Source organism: Brachypodium distachyon, chromosome 5 (genome assembly GCF_000005505.3).
Source record: "Brachypodium distachyon strain Bd21 chromosome 5, Brachypodium_distachyon_v3.0, whole genome shotgun sequence".
Lineage (NCBI taxonomy): Eukaryota > Viridiplantae > Streptophyta > Magnoliopsida > Poales > Poaceae > Brachypodium > Brachypodium distachyon.
Genome location: NC_016135.3, coordinates 26,237,881 through 26,265,387, shown reverse-complemented (window position 1 = coordinate 26,265,387; position 27,507 = coordinate 26,237,881). Strand labels below are relative to the sequence as shown.

At 44.8% G+C, this 27,507-nt stretch overlaps 3 protein-coding genes and 1 long non-coding RNA gene across 5 annotated transcripts; 3 read left to right on the top strand and 1 right to left on the bottom strand.

Annotated features, from left to right (window-relative positions):
• The first annotated feature begins 5,839 nt into the window (after positions 1-5,839).
• LOC100840993 (endonuclease 2) lies at positions 5,840-8,352 on the top strand. The gene is made up of 7 exons (XM_003580666.4): positions 5,840-6,267; positions 6,372-6,543; positions 7,077-7,169; positions 7,305-7,537; positions 7,640-7,707; positions 7,816-7,886; positions 8,013-8,352. The coding sequence occupies exons 1-7, from the start codon at positions 6,157-6,159 to the stop codon at positions 8,129-8,131; spliced, it is 867 nt and encodes a 288-aa protein (XP_003580714.1). The 5' UTR covers positions 5,840-6,156; the 3' UTR covers positions 8,132-8,352.
• A 177-nt stretch (positions 8,353-8,529) lies between these two features.
• LOC100840692 (peptidyl-tRNA hydrolase 2, mitochondrial) lies at positions 8,530-11,477 on the bottom strand. The gene is made up of 7 exons (XM_003580665.3): positions 10,958-11,477; positions 10,785-10,843; positions 9,808-9,867; positions 9,611-9,680; positions 9,177-9,246; positions 9,052-9,078; positions 8,530-8,958 (listed from the first exon to the last, which is right to left on the bottom strand). Exons 1-7 carry the CDS (start codon positions 11,366-11,368, stop codon positions 8,909-8,911), a joined length of 747 nt encoding a protein of 248 aa, XP_003580713.1. The 5' UTR covers positions 11,369-11,477; the 3' UTR covers positions 8,530-8,908.
• Positions 11,478-11,691: 214 nt separating this feature from the next.
• On the top strand, positions 11,692-14,627 carry LOC104585453. Its single transcript, XR_733264.3, has 2 exons — positions 11,692-12,186; positions 12,272-14,627. It is a non-coding gene; the product is annotated as an uncharacterized LOC104585453 (long non-coding RNA).
• A 7,661-nt stretch (positions 14,628-22,288) lies between these two features.
• On the top strand, positions 22,289-26,929 carry LOC100840384 (protein TIFY 3). 2 transcript variants are annotated; one of them, XM_003580664.4, is made up of 5 exons: positions 22,289-22,555; positions 25,089-25,191; positions 25,281-25,488; positions 25,580-25,637; positions 26,550-26,926. In XM_003580664.4, the coding sequence occupies exons 1-5, from the start codon at positions 22,431-22,433 to the stop codon at positions 26,641-26,643; spliced, it is 588 nt and encodes a 195-aa protein (XP_003580712.1). In that variant the 5' UTR covers positions 22,289-22,430; the 3' UTR covers positions 26,644-26,926. The 2 variants fall into 2 exon arrangements, with proteins under 2 accessions (XP_003580712.1, XP_010240538.1); XM_010242236.3 differs by having other exon boundaries at positions 22,291-22,555; positions 26,547-26,929.
• The last annotated feature ends 578 nt before the right edge of the window (positions 26,930-27,507 follow it).

The following is a 27,507-nucleotide window of genomic DNA, read 5'->3' as shown; positions in this document are numbered from 1 at the left end:
TAACCAAATTTGATGCGAATTTTTGAGCAACACATAACGTTTTGTCACACATAAATTCAAACACCAGTACGCAATATGTTGTCAAGAGCATGTATAATGCTACTGACTAGTATACCCAGCCCAATAGCAACAGCCAAGGGAAAATAGCCAAACCTGGAAGCCTGACAGGTGAACTAGTCAAAAATATGTTTTCCTTAGGAAATTAACAAATGTCTCTTAGCCCAAGTGGCACCCGCATATTTTTCCTTCGTACAGTGGGGTTTCGGTTAATTCGGTTTAACCGAAAAACCGAAAGTCATTCGGTTCGGCTTTCCTAAAACCAGACCTGAACCCGAAAATCAGGAAACCGAAATTTCAGTTATTTTTCTCTGGTTTTTGGTTTTCAGTTCGGTTTTGCGCAGGGTGACATGAGCCTACTGTTAAAACTTCAACGCATTTCGTCTATGTGAGCCTACGTTTTCTTCTCTTTTTGAAAAAAAGAAGTGATAACACATGAAAAAAACTAATAGAAACAGTTGAAAACACAAATACAAAAAAAAACCGCAAGAGGAAAAATAAGTAAGGAATTCTATAAAAAGAACGAAAGGAAAAAAAAACAGAAACAAAAGAGGTTTGGGCCTGGTGCAAGCATGAGGTCTAGGGTCGGTCTAGAACAAAATAAATTTGACCAGTCTAGCCAGCTAGCGTGCAGCTTGCTGCGAAATTGCCACTTAATCAACACCACAACTCCAGATGGTGCCCATGAAAACTATGAATTGATCGGACTGTGTTCGTTAGAGCCGTACGTTTATGCGAAAGCGATCGAGTACGTCGGTTAACCGAAACCGTAACTCGTAAGGATACATGTCGTTTGCGTGTGCATGCAAATACACGCAGTCGACAAGTCTATGTCGGTTTGCAGAAACGCGGCAAAGTTGAACACGCGAAATACCTTGGAACCATGCATAACCATCCATTGTCCACCGAGCTAGTTCAAATTTCAAACTCGTGCGTTAATACATGCATGTAAACTCATATAACTACGTACCACGTAGGTACAAATCCATCAGGGTAAACTCGTCAGCATGCATGACATCATCCACCGCGCCAGCTACAGCAATTGATGCGGCGAGTGCAGGAAAACTAAACAGAGCACTTGACCGAAGACTTCACCGGTCAACTTAAAATAATTACTTGACGGACGGTAATTTCCCCTTTACCGTATGTACGTACAGCCTACAAATACTTTGGCCTGCGGATCTTCTCAGTTCATCCTGTCTGACGGAAGGAGTACAACAAGTAAAGATCGATCGGAGGGGAGCTGAGCTCGATCGAGCAACTTCAACTATTACGATGGTCTGGCATTCGGCTACTATGCCCCCAGCACCGTCGTCGTGGGTCTGGTGGCATTCGGCTTCCTGCCCACGGTTGCGACGATCCTGGCCATCGACGTGTTTGGCTTCGCTGGCCACAAGAAAAGTTATTCTTCTGCAAATGTGACGGGGCGGGTTGACCCTACTGCTGATCCTCCTAACCATGCTGGTAATTCCAGGGGCAAGGGTCGACCTGCACCTCAATCCATGGGGTCGACGGTGAACCTAGCTGCACCGGATGTGGGTCCTGACCTTGCTGGTAATTCCAGGGGCAAGGATCGACCTGCACCTCAATCCTGAACCTAACTGTGCCCCGGCTGTGGGTCCTGACCCTGCTGGTAATTCTAGGGGCAAGGGTCGACCTGCACCTTAATCCACGGGGTTGACGGTGAACCTAGCTGCACCGGATGCCCGGAAAGCGGTAGTGCCATCTGCCCCCACACCAGTTGCATTGCATGTGACGGACAGCAGGAAGAAGCCTACAACTACAAGGCCCCACGGCAGCGCCTCCTACGGGGCTACAAGCGGCAGTGTAGGCGAAGGATATGCCATCGGCGGCTATGCAGGCGGAGGAGATGCCAGCGGCGGCTATGTGGACGGTGGCTACGTGGGCGGAGGCGGCGGCGGTGGAGGAGGAGGAGGAGGTGGCAGCGGAGGTGATGGAGGATGTGGAGGCGGAGGAGGATGCTGTTAAGGAAACACATGCAGTGTTACATGCATAAGCACCACGATATATTGTTGCAGTGAGAGTCATATATTCATCACTTAATTTTCGTTTTTCTATATTCATACATTTTCATATATTGTACACGTGCAAACTCGTTGTGTGGTCTATTTATACATCTTACATAAATAACAGAGACATTGTGTGATAATGTTCAAAATTTCCACCGAGTAAATATATATGTTTGTATACGTTCACAAATCGAAAGAAAGAGACCGTCTTGCACAGTTCTAATGGCAGAGTGTAACCAAACTTAATTATCAAAAGAGACATAGAAAGAAAAAGGAGTAAAGGACCAAATTCTTTCAATGATATGGATTACAGACAATGGTGAGTCCAAAGAAGAGTACGTAAGCCAAGGTCATGCGGTGAAGAAGCAAAGTAGATCTCTAGCATTTGTCAACAATGATCTTGATTCCGATTTCATTAACAGGGGCTCTGGGCCTGACAACGACGAAGATTCCTGCATCTTTTCTTTAGATTTCTTTAGGAATTAGGCGCATCTTCGTCGAACTGACATGACTTATGTGTGGCAACTGATACCGAAGTACTCCGTACATGTCACCAACTCAGCATAAATGCGAGGTGTGGTTGACAAATCACCCTTATGAAGCGCAAACTATTCTTTCTGACAGAACTCATGAGTCATGACCAGCGTGTTGCCCTGCAATGCAAGCAAGCGATAAGTAAAGGGAGTGACTACGAGCCAGTCAACTGAGAAACTGTGTTTCTCAGTCGACGTACGTTTCCCTCGATCGATTGACCCTCCCTTCCCCGTCAGCCTACAGAGTGCATGGCTTGGGCTTTTTTTTCGTGGGCTGACATGTTTATGGGCCTTATAAGAGTACTTGCACCTAACATTTAGGCCTTGGTCTATAAAAGACAAAAAATAACATCGGTTTCATGTAGTAATACCTGACTTGAATCTGCAACTTTCAGAAATTAACATCTAACTTTATGTGCAATTTAAAAAATTGCGCCTGAAATTTTATTTACTATTTTAGTCATACGAAGGTGCAATATCCAATTGCACATTTCAAAAATTTGAATTTGCACACAGAAAACATGCGGAATTTTAGCCGTCTGAAGATGCAATATCCAATTGCACATTTCAAAATCCAAATTTGCATACAAAATTTCATGTGCAATTTTAGGCGTCCGAATGTGCAATATCCAATTGTACATTTCAAGATCCAAATTTGCAGACAAAATTTCATGTGCAATTTTAGTCGTCCGAAGGTGCAATATCCAATTGTACATTTCAGAATCCAAATTTGACCACAAAGAAACATGTGTAATTTTAGCCGTCCGAAGATGCAATATGCAATTGTACATTTCAAAATCAAAATTTCACAAAAAAAAATCAGTTGCACTCTTAATCTTTTGTATTGAATTAGATAGGCCCAAAACCTAGCCTTGCCCATAATGTATATATATTCAGAATCTACGTAGAACAAAAATATGTAACTTCTAGGTAGAAATAAAAAGAGAAGTCAAAATGTAACCAAGCAAAAAAAACGAGACACACTTCCACGGGTTATTGGATTATACACACGAAAACCAGCCCATAAAACCATCATGACACTCACAAGTCAATCCAGGCCCATCCACCTCACCTGGCCTGCTCACGGCAACCATCGTCGACTCAATAGAAACCGATCGGAAATCAGTTCACGTACATGCAAATCGCTGGCAAAACTGAATCGACTGGGAAATAACGTTTCTCAGGCGACTGAGCGTTAGCAAAACCGATAAGTAAAACGACACAAGTACATACATGTTGCCTGCATGCAGGCTGCAGCCACGCGGACGGATTTTATCGAAAAGTTCAAACTTCACCTTTAGAGACGTAAAAACGAATAATCTGCGCACGTACTGATCAGCGCCCGACGAAGGCTTCAGCGGTGTTACGCGGGATTGAAACAGAGCATGACTAGTCATCCGCGCTGACGTTTCTCTGAGCTTCGAAGCCTTCAAATACTGTCCGGTTAATCTGTCTTTCTTAACTCACAGACTATCGATTGCATTGCATGAGAAGCTCGATCGTCCAGCATCAGGTAGCTGTGACATTTTCATGGAGGATCAAAAAAAAGTTCCCGTCATCTTCGTGACTGTGACGGTGGTCTTCGTCGTGCTCCGCTTGATTGTTCACTATGTCATTAATTCTGGCAGAGGACGGCGACAGGGAGGAGGAGGAGGAGCTGGGGGAGACGATGGTGGCGGCGGAGGAGACGATGGTGGCGAAGGAGGAGACGGCGGCGGCGGTCACGGGGGCGATGGTGGCGGAGGAGGTGGAGATGGAGGAGGCAGAGGCGGAGATGGAGGAGGCGACGGCGGCGGCTGTTAGGAGGACCATCGTGCGCAGGGTATTTCTTGACACCATTGTCATTAGTCAATATACATTTTGTACTGTCCGATGCGGAGTACTGGCTACTGATAATCTATCTATTACAATATATTAAATTGAAATCGGTGGTGATGGGTGGGCGCTGTTGGTCGGTGTTAGTCGGTCAACTTCGTTAAAATTACAATCAATATGTCACTGTCCCTTATTTTCTTTACCTCCCGCCTTATTCACGATTTCAGTAGTAGAAATTCTACGGTTTAGATTTACCGAAAATTATCGTACGGTCCAAATTTGCCACAACATAATAAGAACAGTCCTAAAATAAATCAATCTCCTTAGCATGAAATCTAAAATTCTTCGTATCCATCTCAGTATGGAAATCAATCCGAACCCAAACAAAAAATCTCGGTATCAATCTCAGTATGGAAATCAATCCAATCAAAAAATCAATGTCCAGACTTCGCCTCCACCGACTCGTGCTTGATACACTTTTCGTTGTTCCGTAGCATCGCACGGTTTTTTTTCTAGTCTATATATATTAGTATGAGAAATACTAGATCCGTACAAAACTACTAACCTCAGTTACCAAGTTTGTTGAGACAATCCCGGTTTTAGGGTGTGTCGATCTCTTTTTTTCTTTCTTTTTTGCGAGAGGATGGTGTGTGGATCTTATTTGTGACAAACCAGTTGACACGGCAACCCTGTACATTTTACACAGAGGATGAGCCGCCGAGTTTGTGATCTTGCTGCATGTCCGTGCCACTTGTGCGATCATCAGACTCACCGTTGATCAAATGCCGGAGCGGAACACACCGATGCCTTTCTTTACAGGACACACTGGCGTTGATCAACTGGGCATATACACACAAAACGTGCAAAACTGCGGAACTTTGACGTGCAGTTTTAAATTGGCACCTCCTCACAACTCACAAGAGTTCCATGTCCTTCCGATCCAAAACTGGACTTATCAACTACTCCCTCCATCTCATATTAAGTGACTCAAATTTGTCCAAATATGAATGTATCTATGTCTAAAAAATATCTAGCCGTCTAGGTACATGTAATAGAAAGTCACTTGATATGAGACGGAGGAAGTACTCCGTACTACAATAATAATCCTGCGAACTCTGCATTTAATTCGTAACATAAAACCTTATCCTCGGTCTCAGATTCATTGTTTAAGACGAGCAGCTTTGCATAATTCCTATACAGTAGTAGTAGATGCTTTAATTAGTCGTCGTTTGCTGTTGAGCAAGCACCAAGCAATTTCGGGATGGTTTCTCGCACGTCCGTCGTACCGTTCAGAATTCAGAAACCGGAGCTGCAGGTTCGCTGTCACCCGGGTCGATTTGGAAATTTACAACGGAACGGATATATATAGCGACCCGGGGGAGAGACGGAGTCTGCTATAAATATTACGTACGTGCTGCACATGCGAACCACACCTATCTATCTGCAGCCCATGATCATGGTCGAGATGCTCACATGGCGCAAGCAATCGAGCTATATCGAAGCCACATGGAAGTAATCGAGTAACAGTCCCTTGGAGGTTTCAAACTCCTTTCTCCCTCCGGTTGTTCGTGCCAGAAAGCATCGAGGATCAGAATAAGGAATCTGCGAAAATGCTGGTTGTATAAATAGCAGAGCCGGACAAGATGGAAAGAAAGCAACACAACAACTGAACACAGAGAACAAGGACAAGAGCTAGCGAAGCTCAAGTCAAGCTTAGGAAGATGGGCTTGCTCCTGCTTCTTCAGTTCCTCCTTGTCGCCGCGGCGGCGAGGGCTCCGGCGGCCCAGGCGTGGGGCAAGGAGGGACACTACATGACCTGCAAGATCGCCGATGTACGTACCTAAAACATCTGAATTAACCAGCACTGGTGATTTCAATTCTGTCTGGTTTCATGGCAGAGTTAATTAACTGAGGTGGAATTCGAATTCTTTCGCAGAGTTTCCTGACGGAGGCGGCGGCGACGGCGGTGAAGGAGCTGCTGCCGGGGTGGGCCAAGGGGGAGCTGGCGGAGGTGTGCTCGTGGGCGGACACCCAGCGCTTCCGGTACCGCTGGTCCAGCCCGCTGCACTTCGCCGACACACCCGGTGACTGCAAGTTCAACTACGCCAGTACGTAAAATGCTCTCATATGCTTTTAACTCTGAAGAACAGTACACTCCATCAATCTTGCTGTTGTTGCTGAGTCTCCAATCATTTGGAGAGATAGTCTAGTACTGTATCTCGTGATTGGGCATTAAGGCGTGCTTTGACTTTGAGCTCGTCCTTGATTAATTAGAAGTATTTCGTCACGGCACGTTACTCACGTCACGTACCCGCTACAGAAGCAACTGATGGATCTGTCTGGTCAGTAGTGGTTGCAGCTAAAGGCCGGGTCTCTTCGGATAAAGGCCTGGGAACAGTTTTTGCTTCTTTGATGGATCTTCGAGGGGATATACGTACTGCTTATCCGGCTCGGCTTATCAGTGCCTGCCAATCTAATCTTTTGAGATGATGCGTCCGGTGTTCACATTGCTTGTTAGATTGGGCGAGGAAGTTAGGCGTTTGCCCGAGCAGTGACGCACCGTGCAAAGCCGAATTCAGCTTTTCGTCTTGTGGACTGGCTTGAATTGATGGTTCTATTGGGCTTTCTTGTTTCTGGACAGGGGACTGCCACAACACGAAAGGGGAGAAGGACATGTGCGTGGTCGGGGCGATCAACAACTACACGGCCGCGCTCAAGGACTCTGAAAGCACATGTAATTAAGCTTCAACCGACCCATATCCCCCTAAATTATTTCGAGTAGTAGTTGTTAATAACGCAGTAAAAATTATGTTGTGTTTTTACCTCCTGAGTGAGTGCTTACACCGCGCGCTCCTCTATCTGTTATCAGTTGATCCGACGGAGAGCCTGATGTTCCTGGCGCACTTCGTGGGCGACGTCCACCAGCCGCTCCACTGCGGCCACGTCGCCGACCTCGGCGGCAACACCATCATCGTCCACTGGTACAGACGGAAGAGCAACCTGCACCACGTCTGGGATGTCAACGTCATCGAGACGGCCATGAAGGACTTCTACAACGACGACCAAAGCACCATGATCGACGCCATCCAGCGCAACATCACTGTAAGCTAACCTACCTCTGCAGTCTGAAGTCTGAACTGCACAAATCACTTCAGCATACACCGACAAGTTTTCATTTGAGCATCTTGAATTTTTGTCTTACAGGACGAGTGGTCCAGTGAAGAGAAGCAGTGGGAGACTTGCCGGAGCCGAACAAAGACCTGCGCCGACAAGTAAAGCTCACCGGCCGTCATCTTACATGAATGAATCCTGCTACAATCGACCTGCACAACTGAATTTTGAGAGGCTAACGGCTGAAATCGAATCGAATCGCATTGCAGGTACGCCCAGGAGAGCGCGGCGCTGGCCTGCGGCGCATACGAGGGCGTGGAGCAAGGTGACACCTTAGGAGGTAAGAGATCGTAAAGACTACACACCGTTTTGCTTGTGTAAATTCAGCAAATGACCAATTCATGGTTTGATCATTTGGAAGAAGTATGATGGGATCCTTGATGCTGAACACTTGAACTGCATGCAGATGACTATTTCTTCTCGGCGCTGCCCGTTGTTCAGAAGAGGATTGCCCAGGGAGGCGTGAGGCTGGCTGCGATTCTAAACAGTATATTCAGTGGGAACAGCAGGCTGCAGAGCATCTGAAAATCCGATAGGAATTACGCAAGAGAGGAAAGAATTGACCTGTATTGTGAATTAGAGAATTAGTTCATCCTGTTTGACTGGTAACTTTCACTAAATCATGATTTCATGATTAGATGTACTCCTTATTTTACATTCATCAAAGCGGCTTAACTGCTGCAGTAAATCATGATGCCTGTATGTACGTAAAAGATGATATATTCATATACTCCATCATTGTACCATTGTGTTTCTGTTCTACCGTTCAGACTGAAGTAAAACTTGCATGCTACTGGTACTATTGTAACCTCTTCATTTCCGCTGAGATTCGAACTTGCATGCTGCTACTGTAGTAGTAGTATTGTAACCTCTTCATTTCTGCTAAGATTCGAACTTGCATCAAAAGAGGGCAAAACCAGACAAGAGTTCAGATTTTTCATGTTACACTAAAATATACTTTTTGGACTACAAATTTATGTCACAGATTTTATGAATGGTCCAAAACTTCTTGGCTACAGATCCATCCGATTTACTGAAACAGGATCTCTAAAGACAACAGTGGTACAGGTAAAAGCAGGCACGACCTTTCAAATAAATCCTGGAAAAACGATATCAAGTAAAGGCCTCAGGCACCTTACCCCTTGACTGTTTAAGGCTTAGCTGGAAAAACGACATCAAGTTAAGCAATGAAGCCAAGGTTCACTCTTCAGCTGCAGATCAGTGGAAGTGCAAGACCAATGTACGTTGCAAAATTTCAGCATTCCCCTTTGAACTCTGATGTTTGAGGATGAAGAAGTGATTCTACAAAAGCTTCAGACCACCAGTGACATCGTCAACCATGTCAGCAGGCCCTGCTCAAATTTAACAGTAGAATCAGCAACGAACTACAAGTCCACAAGTACTGAAAAACATGATACACAAAGGCATGCATGCATGTAACATACCGAGAATAGCCATGACTGTTCTTGAATCTAAAGGATTGCAACACAAAACAAATCAATCCAAGACATAAACAGACAAATTAAACTGGATTAAGGGAATTGCGTAAATTAAGATCGAAACAACTCACTTGGTGCAATTTGTGTTCTTCCAGCATCAATGGTGATGTGAGTTGGCAGATTCGTGGATTTTGCTCTCCCCTGCACCCGGAAGTGAATTTAAATGTGATGGGATAAGGAAAAGTTTAAGTAACACAAAATAAAATCGTGCCAAATAAGCAAGAACCAAAGGTTTCATTTTCTAAAAAAGGGGGGAGGAGTAAGATTATTGGAGCTGTTTCAGGACAGGACATATTCTTGTGCAGAATGTTCAATTCAATCAAAAAGTAACAATATTTAATATTATTTTTATTACTAATTGTTATCTGATTGGTAGAGCAAAACATTTGATGACTGTTTCCATACTTGCACTATTTGTTTGCTATGCTAATATATGTTCATAAGTCATAACCTCAAGGAAGTTTCAAGATTAATGAGCCAGTGTGCAAAAGGGCAGAATTTTTACTTGTAAAACAAGCATATCTTCCTCGCTTTCTACTTTAACAACCACCTTAACTTGCCCACACCTCTCCCACCTGCAAAAGATGAAAATGGCAAAATAAAGGAATTTGGTTTCCTTTTATTATCTCTGTGCCATGATAGGCCATTTGATTACACACTAATACGAACAACAGAAAGTAGCTATTGATGATTTCACAATACCTTCTCAATGACTTTGGTGCTCTCTGTTGGAGTTTTTTAAACAAGCCCAGTGTCGCATGGCTGACCAAACAGAAAGACGAAATAAAGTAGCATAATTAGCCCACCACTCCCATATCAAATATAAAAATAAAATCTAGTGAACATGATAACTCTTCCGCTGCTGAAAGTGACAAGCACTCAGAAGCGAAGATAAGGATGATTTGAAATTGAAACGTTCCACTTGTTTCCTTGCCACATCAAATTGCACCAAGACAAACCAAATATTGTTTGTGCAGCATTCCTATCATGTTCAAGATGTTGAATAAACTCCTGGAGTTCAAGGAACCATCTTGTGTTAGCCTGTTAGGTTAATGGCTTCCAGTTCTAGCGACAATGAGGAATGCCATCGGAGGGGTGAATAATGCATTTGGTTTGGTACTAAAGTTGCCTCTTGCTGTCTGGTCAAGTAGTTCCGATTGAAAAAACATTGGCTGGATAGGTATTTGTTAGATTAACCTAAAATACCAAAATAATACTGGTAACTGCTATGAAATGTACACTGCAACTGCACGATGATCTATGGAAGGACATGGCGCTACACTTAGTAGATACCGGTGCATAGGCAACTAACAGTAAGAAGCACAACTCGATTGGGGTCACGTACTCACATGACATTGGCATGACCTATTTGCCTGTGCAATCGCATCTTTATCCCAGACAGACAAATGTTTTAAGTTTTAACACAACCTTGTTCATCTCCTACCAAGCTAATAAGAGTAGGTCGTCATAAGAGCCATCAAAAATACACCAACTCCCAAACATCTCCTATTGCCGAGAAACAGACTCAGTTAAACATTAGCTAGGGATCAACTATTAACCACATGACACATTGACAATTCCATGATTCCACCCCTCTGTGTGAATAATCGACATCAGTTCCACATTTAAGTTTCTACTGCTCAAACAACATGAGGATCCTCGTGACTGAAGATATTTACCTGCATTGCGCTGCGATTTTCCCCTTCCCCATCTTCAGGTCATTTCTCACCACTAGCACCTGCACCACGCAAACAGAATCAACGGAATCAATCCCCTATTCTGCCAACCCATCCACAAAAAACACCAACGAAATGAGTACAGATAAGAGCTCTTCACTAAAAACTCCAAGTACCATCTTGAAATCCTCAATTATCTGGGCGAGGTTCTCGATCTCCAGGGGTGCGGAAGCGGTCTGGGCCTGCGCCCTCTCCGTTTCCCTGGCAGAGTCGGACTTGGTGACCACGTTCCGGGACCAGAACAGCAGCCGGAGACCGGTCCGCTTCCTCCCAGCGGCACCCTTCGCCGTGCGGGCGCGGCCGCGGCCGGATTTTTCGTCATCATCTTCCTCCGAGTCGTCCTCGGAGTCTTCGTCGTCCGAGGGGCCCCCGGAAGTGGGGTCATCGGCGGCGTGGCGGGGGGAGCGAGTGAGGGCGAGGAGGTAGCCGAGGGCGAAGCACCCGGCGGCGCCCGCGATAGCCGTGGCGGCCCCGGGGAAGGAGGCGGCTGCCACGGGGAGAGAGAGGACGGACGCGGTGGCGCCCATCGGGGTCGCCGTCGCCGGTGGCGGCGGCGGCGGCGATGGGGGGAGCGGAGACGGGGGGTGGGACTGTGGGAGGCGGTTTGGTTGGGTTGTTGCCGGTACCGTGGGGTTTGGCCGTTTGGGGATTGGTGGTTTAGGGGAGGAGTCTGACATGTGGGGTCGGAAGTTCATTGAGTTAACGCTTTCGTGCCGCGCGGTTTTGCTCAGCAGCCCGCGTTGACCGGGGCCGTCCGATTGGAATTGGGCGCTGGAGATTCGATGCAGCGTGGCGAGAGAGACACGAGCCCGCTTCGCTTTGTCCGTTGGCGCCGTCGAGCTTTGCGAGCCTGGTTGTCCTACGTCTAAATTTCGTTACTATTTCTTAATTTCCAGTTGCGTTAGTCTCGTAGTCTGTCGTCGCGCACGCGCAGAGAGCATGCCAAACAAAACAATATCCCGCGATTTAAACCTTGCCATCCGGTCAAAATCCCGTGATTATCTCCGGCTTCCTTTCTCCCTCGACAACTGCTGCCACCGACCCAGAGCACCTCCTCCCTAACCCTCCAGATCCAGCGCCGTCCCATCAGCGCTCTTCCTCTCATATGAAGCAGTGGCAAATGACGGCGGCAGGGGCGGCACCAGACCGCTGGACGAGGGACGCCATCCGCCACTCCTCCTCTTCTCACGCGCATCGAGGACGCGCTCGGCGGGGGGGCAATACCGGAATGCTGGCCTTCATCGGCATCCCACGCGCAGGCGTCCTCCACCGCCGGCTACTCTCCCCCCGCCCGGCCCCCTGCTTCGCCCTCATGGACCACCCGTCCGGCGTCCAACACCTCAAGGTAACTAACTCTATCCCTACCTCTCTTCGTGTTCCTCCTCAATGTGCATCTGAATTGATTGAGGTTTCCTTCCATGGATGGGCAGTTGGGCACTCTATTAAACATGGTCTGGGTAGCACAACTGAAGACCAGTTTAGAAAATGGATGACCAACTGCTACTATGGGACGTCCTCGTCGCGCTACATAAGTTCTTTGATTCCATGTTTACTTTGAAAACTTGCCTTTGGATGCAACGGATTCTTCAGATGACCGTTTTGTTCAAAGCACACCATTTCCGTTTTCAGTGCAGGGAGCATATGGAGAAGCTACAGAGGGTACTTTCAGCATTTTCAGATGTTCCCTAGGATATATGATCAAGAGAAGTACATGCTAGCCTATCGGTTTTCAATAGTCAATTTTTTCAGATGTTATATGATTATTTCCATGGTCATATTCTTGCCGTTGAGCCTTGAGCGTGATCCTGTTTGTGCCACTGGATAACCTCTATGTCCTATTGTTGTCCTCGTGTTGTTTTCTTGTCAATTTTAGTAAATAAGTTTGTCAGCAAATCCCCCTCTTTTCTTGTTTAGTCACTCACATGAATACATGATTGCGACTATTATCTGATAAGAATTTTATTCCCTTACTGGTTACTACTGATGACATATTTTGGCAAATAGTACTTTGCAATAGACATTCAGTTTTTGAGATTTCGTGAATCCCTCTGCAGGTTATAAAGCATAACGTTGCTTAAATATTTAGGACACCTTTATAGGTTCAGGCTTTCCACCAGAACATGTTAAGTCTGCACACCTGGCACTTCAAGCATCAGGTCTCACAAGCATACTTTCAAAATCAGGTCTCAGTAACTTAGTCATGCCCTTCTTTTGTTACTAATTATTTTTCAGAGTTCTTACCATGTTGTTCTTGCAAGATCTGCACATTTGTGTACACACTGTAGTTGTAAAATAAAAATGTGGAAAGTGTAAACAAAAACGCCTGAGCCAACATTTTATGTTTTTCCTTGTTTTAGAATACAACATATTGTAACGAAATTCTCTGTATTGTCAGTTGTGCTGCTGGACATTTGCAATAGATGAATACTAATTTTTCTCTCTACCTTGAAGGTTGTCAATCCAGAATCTTTGGTTATCCCCAGTCTGTTATGAGGTTTGCGCTCATCTATTACTCTGACAGCTTCTACTCTGACAGCTTCTACACTTGATGGTTTGGTGCATGGTAGATTTCATATAGAGGGAAGAGCTGCACTGAGACTTGGTAGCAAAATGATTGGACTATATCTTGTTAGAGTCTTGCCTTCAAAGCTTACCAGTGAATCCAAAATTTCTTCGACTGCTAAGTTTTTTTAATCGTTTTTTTATACAAATATTGATAAGAAGGTACCCAACTCCTCTATAATTTGTCATGTTTGTTGTCTTTCACTTTTTCATGCGTTCAACAACATCTCCACATTGTTCATGCTAGAGGTAATCCAGTGCCCTTATCTTACATTAAGCTTGCTTTTTGTGTTGATTGGTGATATAAAAGAATGAATATTTACTAGATAGAGCTTAAATTTTGATTGCAAGCATGGGTACTGTCAGATGTTGTGTTAATGAAGATTTTAGTACTTCCTGACAATGACATGGTTTTACTTTTCAAGGATCCTGGTTCGTAAATATTCAAGATATTGAATATTTAAATTTCCACAAAAGCTTCAACTCTTGACTGTGACTCCAAGATAGCTGAAGTAAAATGAGTTCCAGATTTGACATATACCATTAAGAGTTGAGATATTTTCTCATCATCCAAATCATCTTAACTTGACATGATTCATGCCCCTGTAACCAATGGGATATGCTCCAGATTCGACTTATACCATTAAGAGTTGAGATATTTTCTCATCATCCAAATCATCTTAACTTGACATGATTCATGCCCCTGTAACCAATGGGATATGTAGCTGGATCAGCATGCATCTTGTTTTAGAAACTGTGTGGACATTGAAGTGACTGCAGTGAGAGCTTACAGTACCTTAAAGCAATTGTACTCTTCCATGAGTTAGAGCTGCTCTCAACAATCCACTGTTGCACTCATATATAGTTATTATACGGAAAAAGATCTGGGTGTGTTGTTTGATCTTTGAACCTAACAAACAAAATATATTTGTCCTATTCTAAGTAGCTGTACTAACTTTTCAGATATATGACACCCATTAAGCATAGACTGAAGCTGACATACGTGGATTTCTCAACAAGCTTGGTGCCACCTGGCTAAGTTTAGCATGCATCGTCGTGTTGCTAAATTTCTAAAGTTGATTGGACCAATGAACATTAACACCTCCATACATTTCACCACCATGTATTGTAAAATATGAAAGACAAGTATTTTTTTTGCGTGAACAAGAAACATGTAGTGATGTTATTTTGTTGTTAGAAATCAATAATGGGATGAGATATCCATATCACGAACTTTATTTACTGTCTTTTTTTCTACAAATATTTTCATTCTGTTGCAACGCACGGGCACCTACGGGCACCTAACTAGTCAAATAAAAAATTTAAGTAACCGTAGTAAATTCATAATGATGTAGAAACGGGACATAAGCAGAATATCGCGGTGTACAGTGTACTACTCCGTACAAGCTAGAACCTGACCAAGCCCTTCACTGTAATCGATTTAGCACACACGTTTGTCATGCCACGAGAAGTGACTACTCGGACGGGCTTTTTGTTTTGCTATAATGTCTCGTCTTGAACACACCTATAGCTTGCTAGTCCTAGAGTTGTGCGAACGTAAGTACGTAACCTCCAAGCTACGCGAAAGGGAACGGCGAGTCGGGGATCCATTGGTCGGGAAATCTTCAGTTTGTGGGAACTACGTGCGTACGTACAGGCTACACTCTAATTTGCTAGCTAATCGATCGATCCCCAAGCTAAGAATTGAGGTCCCGGCCGGGAGATCGAGTACGCTGTTTGACAAACCGGCACTAGCTAATTAAGCCGGACGCTGGCACGTAAGCGTACACGGCGATCGAGTGGGTAGCAGCATTCTGCGTTCTGCATAAGCTCTGCTAGATGCGGCCGCTCCTGTAATTTGGTTCCTTAATCCTTAGTTCTGCTAGCACATGCATGCATCGTTTGATTTTGTGAACACGCAGCAGAAAATGAACAGCGACCTCTGACGATCTAGCAGAGCCGACGTACCGGCCGGCACGGTCCAAGTACGTAGTACGTGGTGTTCAATTACCCGGCCAGTCGGCACGTACACGGTACGACGAGTGTACGACCAACGGCAACAAATGCGCCCGGCGTACAAAATATTCAGACCGGGACGTTGTTTCCTGCCTCGATCTTGCTCGGGCTCGACGTGGTGGATATCGATTCACGCGCCTGTTAATTAATTCGTCCTCTGCGTGCACAGGCCACAGGCGAAGTAATTAAAAGTTGTACCCGCGGGCGTGCGGTGCGGTGTTTCATTCGTACGTGTCCGAGGATGGGGTTCAATTGGCTCGTGTTAATTTGACCGTACGCCACGTTTCTTTTGGCATGCAGAGTGGTAGTACAAACTACAGAGTTGGTGTACCAGAGAGCGTTACCAATCGGTCGTGCACCGGTGCACGGTTGCTCGCGCGCAGCCAACTGGATCGATCACCAGCATGTATCCATCACACAATATGCAATAGCAGCCATTCTCAGTGGACAAGGGGAAGAGGAGTGAGCCAGTTCGTTCATGAGACAGAACCAACCTGGTCTACCCGTGCGGCCCTCTCGTGCCCCTCTTTCTTCCCTTCCGTCTGTTTCTTCTCCTGCTCGTTAGAACCACGACACAGCTTTTCGGCCTCTCAAGATCGATAAGCTAGCAATGGTTAATATGGAACCGGATATCCATCCATCCCCTGGAGCAAAGTGTATGAAGGGAGGACGTCATACTTGCTTCGTAGATTGTTTTTAAAAAAATCATTACGATACCCAATTGATAATTAAATATAATATAGTGGCACGTGGGTCTTTGCTAGATGTACCAGTTCTCTTGTTGCTGATGTCCTTTTCTACTTGATGCTGTTGTCTCGGCTCTTGTTATTTATCGTTGTCATTATTTGACGTTCCTATTGCCTCTATTTTCTCCAGAGAGCTCCATATATACTTGGGTATATTCGACGGATATGGACATTTACCAAGCTACATGAACATCGTTTTTTAATCTTTGTGAACAAGCAATGGATAAAAGAGAGGGATACATACATACATGGATCTATAGGAGGTCGTACTGGTGCTCTAATGCAGCAATAGTGCTGTTTCTTCTACAATAATAGATTGCTATAAATGCAGAAAGTTTATGGGTTTTCTTGCAGGATTATATGCCAGTGTTTCTGTTTGAACCCGATATTAAATTGACGACAAAAAACACCTATGCTAACACTCCACGTGCACTTTCCTTTGCACAATGCTTTTCGAGGACTGGAGGCGCTCACGCAATCCAATTTAAGAGGCGTACAGCCGCATGCGAGTACACCAGCGAGGAAGAGCTTCTTGGTCCTATACTCCTATAGCTATATCTAGGGGAGGGACCCCTACCGATCATAGGAGCACGAGCAAAACGCTCCTGGCTGGCAGAACACGGTGCCTGCAGAGCCGCTGTGACCATTTATCCCCTCTTTTCTTTCGATAACAACCGTACTAAACAATCAAATGCGAACTATAATTTGAATAAGAAAGGAAAGGCGAGCTGGAGAGTGTGCAAGCTTAGACTAGTAGTCATAGTGGGAGTAACATGAGTAGGAACATGAGATGCCGATTAGATATTTTGATGACATGACATTGATATTAAATGAAAAAAAAAAGTGGTAACCAGATATGTTACCATAACATCACACAAAATAAGACAAGATGAGTTTACAACCTAATAAATGATGCATGACATCACATATATGTTATTATGCACACTATGAAGACAGTAACTTAGGCTACTAACGTCTCTAAGTTACTCCCCGCTGTGACCTTTGCGTACGCATCGATGGTGTCTCATTAAATAAGTAACGTCCATAAGTAATCTTTTTTTTTGGCCAAAGTCCATAAGTAATCAGGTTCCCTGTACGTGACCCAGACCTGGGACCAAGACGCTCGCTACTTAAATCGCTAATGCCAGGAGAGGAAGCTGGTCTGCCGAGGGGCCGGCCCCGGCTTATTAGGACCGTCCGATTACTGTTTTGTTGAGAGGACCACTCCGGAGCACAACCGCCCGTCCGCCCCCCATGCCGTACGTGCCCGATGGATCATGGGCATCTTGACACCCATGCGTACATTCATCACCAACTGTTTAAAATAGTTCACCCATGCCCTTTATTCTGTGTCCCGCCGCGTGACAGATGCAAGACAGTCTGCAAGGTTGATGGGATCTGGGCTTTTCCGACCACAGTTTTTAAATTAACCTGGAGTGCTGCTATATTGCTAGGAGCTCTCTCTTTTTCCCCGTCTATGTGCACGATGTCTTTATTTTCTTCACGCGCGAGAAAGGAAGAAAACTAGAAAAGGCACGACGTGCATGTAGCAGAACAGTAGTTTATCTACACTTCACCGTGCTTCGTGGTGAGTTCGCTATGTACTGTAGTCAAGCAAATGTCACGTCTCCCTCTCTCCGCCCGTGCCTTTGTCACCGACGGGGCAAAAAGACCTTCTCGCGAGTTTTGCCGATGAGTCCTTCCAGTTCTCGACTCTCGAGACGCCGCTCCAAAGAAGGATGAGATGTTTAATTTCGCCTGGGATGGAGGGTTTGTTCGCAAAAGTAGGAGCGGGGTGTGGACACGCGTCCACGTGGGCCCTGGGATGGATGTGGTGGGCCCTAGCGGCGGCACGGCGGAGAGTAGCTCGGTTTCGATTGTATACAAGTATGGGGAGGAGCGTATTTGCACGTGCGTATAATTGAGGGGAAGCTTCCCGGTTGGTCTGTTTTGGTCGTCGCCTCCTACCTTTCGCTGTCATGTGGGCCAGCTCTTGTCCCTTAATTTTCTGTCTGGAGAGCTCCGTGGTCGGCAATTGGCTGCCAGGATTTCGTACGCTCCGGTGGTTTTTGTGAAAATGCGCTGTCTCTCGATTCGACACCAGGCCATTGTTTTGTGTAGACGCTTCTTCTTTTTTTGTAAGATGTAGACGTTTCAAATTAGTACAAAAATATATAGTACTTGTATACAGACGGCTATGGTGTGTCATGCGTTTGATTAATCGGAGATCTAGCTAATACAAGATTGATGATTAGGCCGCGTGCAGAACGCGCACGTCGAAACAAAACATGACCTTGCGTGCTTGAGTAAAGGCCTCAAACACCTTGCCCCGCTAGATTGTTTAAGGCTTGGCTGGGTGCTTTGGACAGGAGCACACTTACTTCCTGGAATGATTTCCAATGTCTCCTCCCTAACCACTTCGTGGAATCTTTTGACCTAGCTAAGGCGGCGGAGATGGAGAAAAAGATATCCCCAATTACGAAGCAATAGTCGCCGCTCGAAAGACATAAATTAGACATAGTTTACTTGGCCAGCCTAATGTAAGGATCATAATGCGCGTACGGCGTACAGTAAGTACAGCGTATACACTACAAAAACATCGATGAGAGACAAGACTTCACGTGGAAAGCAATGAATCTCGGAAGTAGTAGAATATAAGCATGGGACGAAAAGTAATTGAAATGTACGGCAAGAGATGATTAAAATGAGTAAATTGCATAGAGTAGTACAACTCTTTTTAGGCTTTAGCCAGTAGCTCTTCTAGAGGACCTTGAGTATAGTAATAGTAGCTCCATGAGTGTGTTACACGACGCACTTAATCGAGGGATTATGTGTATCTACCCCACTAATTTCTACTAACTTTGTACTCCTGCAGTCTTAACTAATGGTCTTGACTATAGTGAAGACTCACCTAGTAGCTTACTTTTTTTTTTTCTTTTTTGCGGTGGAACACCTAGTAGCTTACTTAAGGGACACTTAAGAATATATTTTCTCACCTCGATGCCATCCACTGTCCCCTAGCCGGAACTGACAAACCCAACAAAGTCACTCGACACATATGATATAAAGTACTTTATGATTTGCAGTACATGCTATAAATTACGCGCGAACACGGTTCAGTGTACTGGAGCTCATGATTCATCCTACTTAACCGGGCGAGGGATCACATGTGCAAGCTGCATGTAGACGTACAGGGTACAGACGGACACAGTTTCTCCCAAATCACGGAGCCAACCGCACCGAGAACCTAACCGGCTAGCTACTACCGTGAATCTGTTTGCATTTTAGCCTGTCGGGTCTCTCGATCAAATTAAGCCGTATCCCAGAAACCATCGGCCCGTGCTTGCCATGGACGATGGATGATGGATGGACAGATCACGGAGTCAACTCGTGGAACCACCGACACCGCCACTCATCACCCGGCCACCATCCATTGTCGATCCCGTGCTAGTCAGCAGCTACGCTCAATAGGAGTACTACACGATGGATCATGGATGGATGAGACTACACAAGCAGCCTGTCTTGCTTGCGTTTCCGTCTGGTTGGAGCCTTGGAGGAGGTTCCACTCAGCGCGCCAGCATTCCATTTTAGCCCCGTCGTCGACACCTGTCCCGCATAATATTAAACACTATACGTTGTCAGGTGGAGGACGTAGTAGAGACGGAAAAAACATCTGGGAAATGGCTGCCCGGTCGACGGGGCATCGATTTTTTGCCGATCGCTCGAATCATCCGGACAGAACGAGGGGATTCGACCGATCTGCTCATATCTCCCCAGACATTCATCCATGGCGATCTTCGAATCAGTTTCGATCGGTACACACGATCTGGCCAAGCTTGTCAAAATTAGGTGTACCGGCCGGTGCCATCATCTCCAATTCTTCTCCATGCATGCCTGACTCCGTGCATTGCATGTCGGCACAAGTTTGTTCTACCGGGGAACACGTGATTTTCGGACACCAACTTGTCTGTTCTCCGAGGAGAGAGAGCAGTTCTGTTTTTTTCCCGAATTTGTGCACGCATCTCGATCGGGACGAAGGCCGGCGATTTATTATTGCCCTGCCGAAAAATGGCCTCGAGGAGACTTGGCAGGCAGTTTAGTTTCCTCTTTTTTTCTGTTCGAGAGGACCGTTGCCGGAACTGGCTAAGCACGGGTCACGTCGCGTCCGAGTGGGCGTCCACTCGCAGCGAAGAAAGGGGGGAAAAGCACGTGTGCTCTCCGTGACCGTCGGATCTGATCGGATGGTCGGGACGGCCTCGTGCTCGATCGGGTAATCGAACGGCCGGCTTTCCCCTTCCGTTTTCTGGCCACGGGATGAATGAGCCCTGCAGAGCACGTCTCCGTCTCCTCCAGGTAAGGTGGTAGGCCACGCGAGGTGACGTGCGGCGGTGCACGCGGTTTTTAGCTAGCGCATTCTGTTGGGGCTCGATCCACCGGACAAGTTTAGTTCCATCGATCGTGTGGTTCGTGGAGCTCGTTATTTAGCGTCTTTGGAAATTGGTGACGGTGGTGCCTTGTTGATTTTTGTCACGGGGTCGTGACTTTCTCGGTCAGAAATGAGCTCGGAGCTGGTTAGATTTGACAGAGGCCCAGGCCAGGTCAAGTTATGCCTCTACCTAGACCTTGGGTCAAATGTAAAACATTCAACATTTCATGACTGCCGACCGAAGAATTGGCTATTGCTGCTTCCTCCTACGATGTTACAATGCGTGGACGTTGAGCCACCGAGTAATTTGGGAAGGACGACTACTCCATATACAAATCTAAAAACAAACCATTGATCCATAAGATTATATAAGGTAAAGAGAGAAGAATTATATTTGCATACATTTGGCGTAATTTTTGACACAACGAACATAAAAATTATCTTTGGAATTACCAAGGTGAAAAGGGCCACCAAAGAAAATCAAAAGTACCGGGGGAAACAAATAATTTCCAATAATCTCCCTGCTAAAGGCAGATGGCCACAACTGTTTGCTTTGTTCATCAGAGATGAATGGAACAGGGGCGAGGAGCCCATTTGATCTCGAAAAACAATCTACAATTAAAAATCCTCTCGATTTTCCTTATCTTCAACTGACGCCAATTCTTTTGACAAAGTAAAAGCAGTACTATAGATCGATCGATACTAAAAGGACATAGACTATTTCTCAATTAGAGGACAAACAACCTTCCGCAATCACCGGCAATATTCCATGTTGTTGGTGGCAACGCCGAAGACGACAAAACAACCACGGATTTGTACTACAAAGTTTGATAAACTTAATTTCAGCTATAAAACTAGAAATTTTCAACGTATTTTTGAGAGACGTTATATTTTCAACTTTTAAGAGAATTCCATTGTCTTGTAACTAAAATCCATTAATCAAAAGTTCAGGTTTTACCTCCTCGACTATCGTCCCTTGCCTCATTATTTCATCAACGAGTAGGAAACTGGCAAAAGCCAAACCCTCCAGGTAATGGTGACTACAAGGCCGGTACATGGCAACAATTAGCGACAAATGATGACATGTGGTGACGACTCGATGGTGATGGACGCTATGCACGATCGGCGCTCCTTATGGCAGCATGGAGAGGCCATGTGCCATCGAATACTCGTCACACCCGTCTCTGGAGACAAGCATAGACAGAGATGGAAAACTCCGTGGGTACATAACCGAGGAAGAAAACGCAAGGGAGAATGAAACCCTCAAGTTACATGAATCGCACACTGCCGAAATAAAAAGCAGGATGTGTAGTCAAGCCAAACAAGACTTTTACATGGAGGTGGGAGCAGGAAGAAATGACCTGAAATAAATTACTTCGGGGATGTGGATTGGACTGTTTTTAATGTAATTGATATGTTTCTTATAAAAAAATTTATTCCATGTTGTTTCCATAGAAATACTCACATATGACAACCATACAAATGCATTAAAGAAAAATCAGAATTAAGCATGGAATCATGGCTAGCCATTTACCACAATCACTGACTCCCATTCACCGTGGCAGATTGTTTCTTGCAAATCTTTATTAGCAGCTGTACAGTGCGACAGATTATAAAAGCACAGAGCACAATTGAATGCATAAAGATATTGTGTAGCGGTATTATTTTATTAGCTCGTCACGACATTCACATGCTCCTTTCGCTGTACACATTACCCGCTCCCGGTCTCTCTTTATCTCCGAGCCCTCCCGTTTCCTTCAATTCTCTCTTCAAGTCCCTTTCCCAAGCCCCAGAGAGAGAGAGAGAGAGAAGAGAGAGAGCAGTTGGCTGAAGCCAGAGATGGATCTGCTGGAGAGGAGCACTATTAAGGGGGAAGAGGGGAGGAAGGAGCAGGAGAAGGAGACCCAGGAGTCGCAGCAAGGGCAAGGACTCGGCAGACCCCCACTGGCCAACGGCAGCAGCAGGTAGCTTTCGAATCCTTCTTGCTCTTCAGAAACCATGGTGGTTTCTTCGTAGATGGTGTGTCCATGGTGTGAATTTTTTCGGAGTATTTGTGTATACGGCTTCTCTTCTTGTTCCTATCTTCACTTCTCGTCTCACAGCCGGCTCCGTCGCTTCTCCCCTGTTCTTCATGAGCTTTCGCATTTGGCACCCTGAGGTTCGGTGTTATCGTGGAGGAGCCCTTGCTTTTGGCCTTGGGGATCGAAGTTGCGTGCGGCGGATCAAAATTGAGTGCGAGTCGGTGTGGATTCAGGAATGCGTGTTCGTTCTCGTTGCTAACGATCCTATCTCCCTGCAGTTCAAATGCTCCCTTCTTACGTTTCCTGTTTTTGGGGAAAAAACGGCCTCCCTTGCTGTTCTTAAGTCCCAATTCGGATAAAGGAGGGTGAAATTTTGGTAGCAGGTGTTCTCATCCGGATGTTTGGGTTGCTGGAAATCCGGCTTTGCCACACTCCTCATCCTTTGTTGTTATTAAACTCGCATGCGTTAAGTTCCTCTTTGTACTGATCTATAACTGCAAAAACCTCCCTTGTTGATTTCATGGCAAACTAATTTACTTGTTTTGCTCCTATCGATGAGTTTACATCCCTGGCAAAAAAAAACCAATTATATCAAGTTTGCTTCCATGGGACAGCCGATTTGATTCTCTCCGCTAATTAATTTTTCTTTTTCTAGACCTAACTGAGTTAGTTTATGGCTGGAAAATACTTTGCCCAAGAGGGGCACAGATCCAAACAGCTCTACCCCCCTCCCTCACCGCTCCAGTTTTTTATTCTTCTTGATAGCGTTATGGAAAGTTTTTTATCCAATTGTTGAGTTAGGTTCATGGTGGGAACTCCTTTAGGTCACTTGCATTCTTCTCAGTGATACACACCTCAAGCCGTTTGTGAGAAAAATGGGAGGAAGTGTAGATCTGATTAAACCTGAGTCATCAATCAGACAACATCCAACCTACCAAGGATTCAATAAAAAGAAAAGGAAAACACTTTCTTCTCTGTTTACTTCAAGTCTTCAGGACAAATTGTGGAGCTAGGTACCAAGGACGTAGTCCCTGGCCACCTATTGACAAACCACAGCGTTGAACTAATCCTTCAGATATCTCGTGATATGTTTGTTAAGGCCCCTTTTATCTATCCCGGTTTATTGAACCGTACATGGGACGGTTTGCTAAGCCTGATACTAGTTCTGAGCTGTTTGGCATATTTGCTGGCTGCGATGCTGTACGTGCAACATACAATTATTTACAATATTTATGCCCCCCATAATTTGGTGTCCCATAAATGCAGTAGAATATTAACCCGTATAGTTTGGCAATTGTTTAATGATTACATGCTGGGCTGCTGTAAATGATGGATAAGGTTTAGGGTTGGAGTTAAAATAATTTGCCACATGACAAATGTTCTCACTAAGAATAAATGCCACATCATTTTCCTGCGTATAGCTATATAATTTGCAGGACGTTTTAGATCTATTATTTGTAAACGCTTGAAGAAAAACTGTGGAGTCCAATACCAATATGTTGGTAGGTCCAGTGCTTAGGATGGAATAGAAGCTATGCTGATTAAATCTATCTTGACAGCTTTTGAACTAGTCAGACAAGTAACTGGACGTTATGTGGCACAAACCCGTCCACCAGATGTTGAATACTTCAGAGTGGACCACATTCAAGTCATAGTCTGCTGTTGTTTGATCTCACGTCATGCAACATAGATGTTGTTAGACTCAAATTGCGGGCACCTACAAAGTAGTTGATGTTACTGAGCTTGACTTGAATTTTACAGTTACTGAAAGTTGTGGTGTGGGCCATAGGACCAGAGTACCAGAAAGGCATGACTTAGGCGTCAATTCACTTAGTAGGGGAGGTGTATTGCCTGCACCAAGCTCTTACGATACAGTTACCATGCGCTTAACTAACAAACTCCACAAAAGTAAAAAACAATTCTAGATGTATTCCAAAACTTCTACCTATGTATAATTTTTCAAAAGTTTCATTCCGTTCTAAGAGCACAAATTCAAATACTGAAAAAATGTTAGATTTACCAGTGTATTACTCTGAATATATAAGGAATTTGAACTTGAAATTTAAGTATGGTAACCCATGAATTACATCTAGAATTTGTTTTCAATTTTTGTTAGCCTGAGCGCTTGGTGATTGCACCCAAGCCTGGAGTTTATATAATAAGGACCCATCAAGTAGAATGTAGAATAGTTCTTGAATAGATGCCTGGTCGCAGATGAAGTGAGTCAACATTTAATATTTGTCATTAATTTGCTCCAACTAAATCGATGCGAATATGGCATGCGTGTTGTAAATACGTGACTGAACGGTGTACATCAGTGAGCTAACTTGGCCTCCAATTTTACATTGCAAGTTGCCCTTAAATTCCATCTAATTTTCATGTACGCAATCAGTGAGTGCCACGTGTGATGCATCTGCCAACTTTCATAGTATTTTTTTCATTACATATTTTTACCATTTTTGCTTTTAATTATTAGGTCTGGAATGTTGCCAATGTCGAGCCCTCCAGCTAATCCTGCACAGCTTACCATTTTCTACGGTGGATCAGTATGTGTATATGATTCAGTGCCACCAGAGAAGGTAATATTTTACATTTCTTACATCTATCATGTTCTCAGGCAAATTGTTGAACTGTACTAACACACTAGCTGTGTCATTTGCATCAATAGGCTCAAGCAATCATGCTTATTGCAGCAGCTGCTGCGGCGGCCACAAAAACTACTGCTGCCACAGCTGTTAAGCCTCCAGTGATGCCTGCAAACAATGCTGCCCAAGCTGCAGCGCTTACCCGCTCACTCTCACTTCAGAGCACTTCTGTAGCAGCTGGACAACCTATGGCTGTCACAGATCCTAGCTCGATTTCGAAGCTTCAGGCTGGTAAGCCACTAGATATTTTCACAAATTTATGGAGTGTCTTTAAAGAGTCTTGATAGATCCAACATTTTATTAAATCTCACCTGCCTTGCAGATCTCCCCATTGCCCGGAGGCACTCCCTTCAGCGCTTCCTGGAGAAACGTCGTGACAGGTTAGCATAAATGAAGAGTAGAAACAGCACTCTAGTCTCTACTCTCTGGTGGGTAGTATTAGTATTACACCCCCCCCCCCCCCCCTCCTTTTAATTTATTGGTTTATCTCTCCACATGTTGGGTATGCTGTACCACAGCATGCAGGAATCCATTTGTATGAGGCCAAAGCCAAAACTTTTGTTACTGCACCCAGTTCATGATCGAGTCAATTAATCTATTTGGCCTTTGAGCTATATTTGGATGATTGTTCTATGTTCAACTTGAATGTTCTAGCACAAATGTTTTGATGATACACGTGATTTGCAGTCAAGTGCTCCATGATTATGTAGTACAAAATCTGCGTGATTCTTTGAAAATGAACTTGCAAGAGACAAACATTTTCTCTAGTTTTGAGTCGGAATGTAAGATTTGTTAATAGTTAGATCACTACAGAGAATTATTCCATAATATGTAGCATAGCAAGCTGATAGCCTTGGATTGTACGATTATCGATTTTTGACATGATTCATGTGATAAAATTAATGGTTCTCCCTTTAGCGCTCATGCATTTCATAGATCATCTTTGCTTGTCTTCTAGTTCAGTTGGTAGTTACGACTTAGGAATCAGTGTTCTGCATTACCATTTTACACCTTTTAGGAGACTACTGAGCTGCACTTAGTTGATTTAGTCACATCCATTATTTCATAGGACGACCGATTGCCTTTAAGTTTTTTTTCTTTGCACGAGGACGCTAAAGATGTAAAGAAAAAAAACATGCAAGCTACGACATCTCAGAATAGTTTTGTAGTCCGATCCAGATGGAATACCTGCGTCGATTATCTTGCATATATAGCTGGAGTCATTTTCAGGCTTTCAGCTACCTTTCTTTTGCTGGCTTCAACTGATTATTTTAAACGGTCTTATGAAGCAGGATCGTGAGCAAAGCTCCTTACAGCCCTGCAAAGCCATCTGAAGGCATGGGAGCATCTGGGATGGAGATAGCTGCCGAGGGCAAGGCCCAGTAACCGAAAGACAGTCCCTGACGTTTCGAAGAAGGAAAAAAAAAAGGATGTGTGTTATGTTAGCTGATGCGATGTTTACACCTTAGTGTCGTGATAATAATTCGACCAGAACCTCTATTGCCATTGTTCTGTTCTCTTTTGCTAGTTTACTCTGTCGCGGAACCTGTTTACTCCGCCGAACTGCTATGGTATGCTGTCCCTGTAAATCGTGCCCCTTGTCTGTCTGACCGTGACTTTGTTCCCCTAGTCAATGATATCATCCATCTGTGTTGCCCCAGTTATACAACTATATTTTGGTTGGTTTCGAATTGTCGTTCTTTTTTCTGTCTTACACAGTATACCAGTTGAAGGATGGAGCTTTTCAGTGTCGTCTGCCTCTGCTGGAATTGAAATAACCTGCAGGCCGCCGGACGCCCGGACACAAGCCTGATTCCATGAAGCACTCTTTTGAGTGTCGTCTGCCTCGTCGTACTGCATTTTCCTTGGTGGTCATATCTGACTCCTCTGGTCTCCAGGCTCCCTTGCAGTGCATTACACGGCATGGCTCACACCTTCGGGGTGCTCCCCTTCTCCCGGACCGGACAGGTCATCATCCTTTTGGACTCTCCCTCTGGATAAACAACATCACTTGGGCTGGCACCAAAAGCACCGCTCCTGGAAATGTTGAACCACGCTGGAACTCTGAGGCACCGTTTCTGGCTTTCTGCAGCAGCCAACCTAACAGGTGGCTGAACCAATCTGTCAGGATTTGCGCGCGTGTTGCTGAAGAAACGTAGCCGCAACTATTACCAGTGTAAGAGAAGAGTTTTAAAACAACGTATAACAAAAGCTACTCCTACTTGAATCCGAGTAAAGTGTACACCGATT

What these genes read in the sequence shown, in the direction of transcription:
- LOC100840993 (XM_003580666.4), top strand. Translation starts at nt 6,157, where the DNA reads ATGGGCTTGCTCCTGCTTCTTCAGTTCCTCCTTGTCGCCGCGGCGGCG. An exon ending in CCATCCAGCGCAACATCACT is followed by an intron (nt 7,538 to 7,639) that starts GTAAGCTAACCT and finishes TTTGTCTTACAG; the next exon opens with GACGAGTGGTCCAGTGAAGA. An exon ending in GCAAGGTGACACCTTAGGAG is followed by an intron (nt 7,887 to 8,012) that starts GTAAGAGATCGT and finishes AACTGCATGCAG; the next exon opens with ATGACTATTTCTTCTCGGCG.
- LOC100840692 (XM_003580665.3), bottom strand. Translation starts at nt 11,368, where the DNA reads ATGGGCGCCACCGCGTCCGTCCTCTCTCTCCCCGTGGCAGCCGCCTCC. An exon ending in GCACCAAAGTCATTGAGAAG is followed by an intron (nt 9,681 to 9,807) that starts GTATTGTGAAAT and finishes CATCTTTTGCAG; the next exon opens with GTGGGAGAGGTGTGGGCAAG. An exon ending in AAGATATGCTTGTTTTACAA is followed by an intron (nt 9,247 to 9,610) that starts GTAAAAATTCTG and finishes TTCCGGGTGCAG; the next exon opens with GGGAGAGCAAAATCCACGAA.
- LOC100840384 (XM_010242236.3), top strand. Translation starts at nt 22,431, where the DNA reads ATGGATCTGCTGGAGAGGAGCACTATTAAGGGGGAAGAGGGGAGGAAG. An exon ending in GATTTCGAAGCTTCAGGCTG is followed by an intron (nt 25,489 to 25,579) that starts GTAAGCCACTAG and finishes CCTGCCTTGCAG; the next exon opens with ATCTCCCCATTGCCCGGAGG. An exon ending in CTGGAGAAACGTCGTGACAG is followed by an intron (nt 25,638 to 26,546) that starts GTTAGCATAAAT and finishes GGTCTTATGAAG; the next exon opens with CAGGATCGTGAGCAAAGCTC.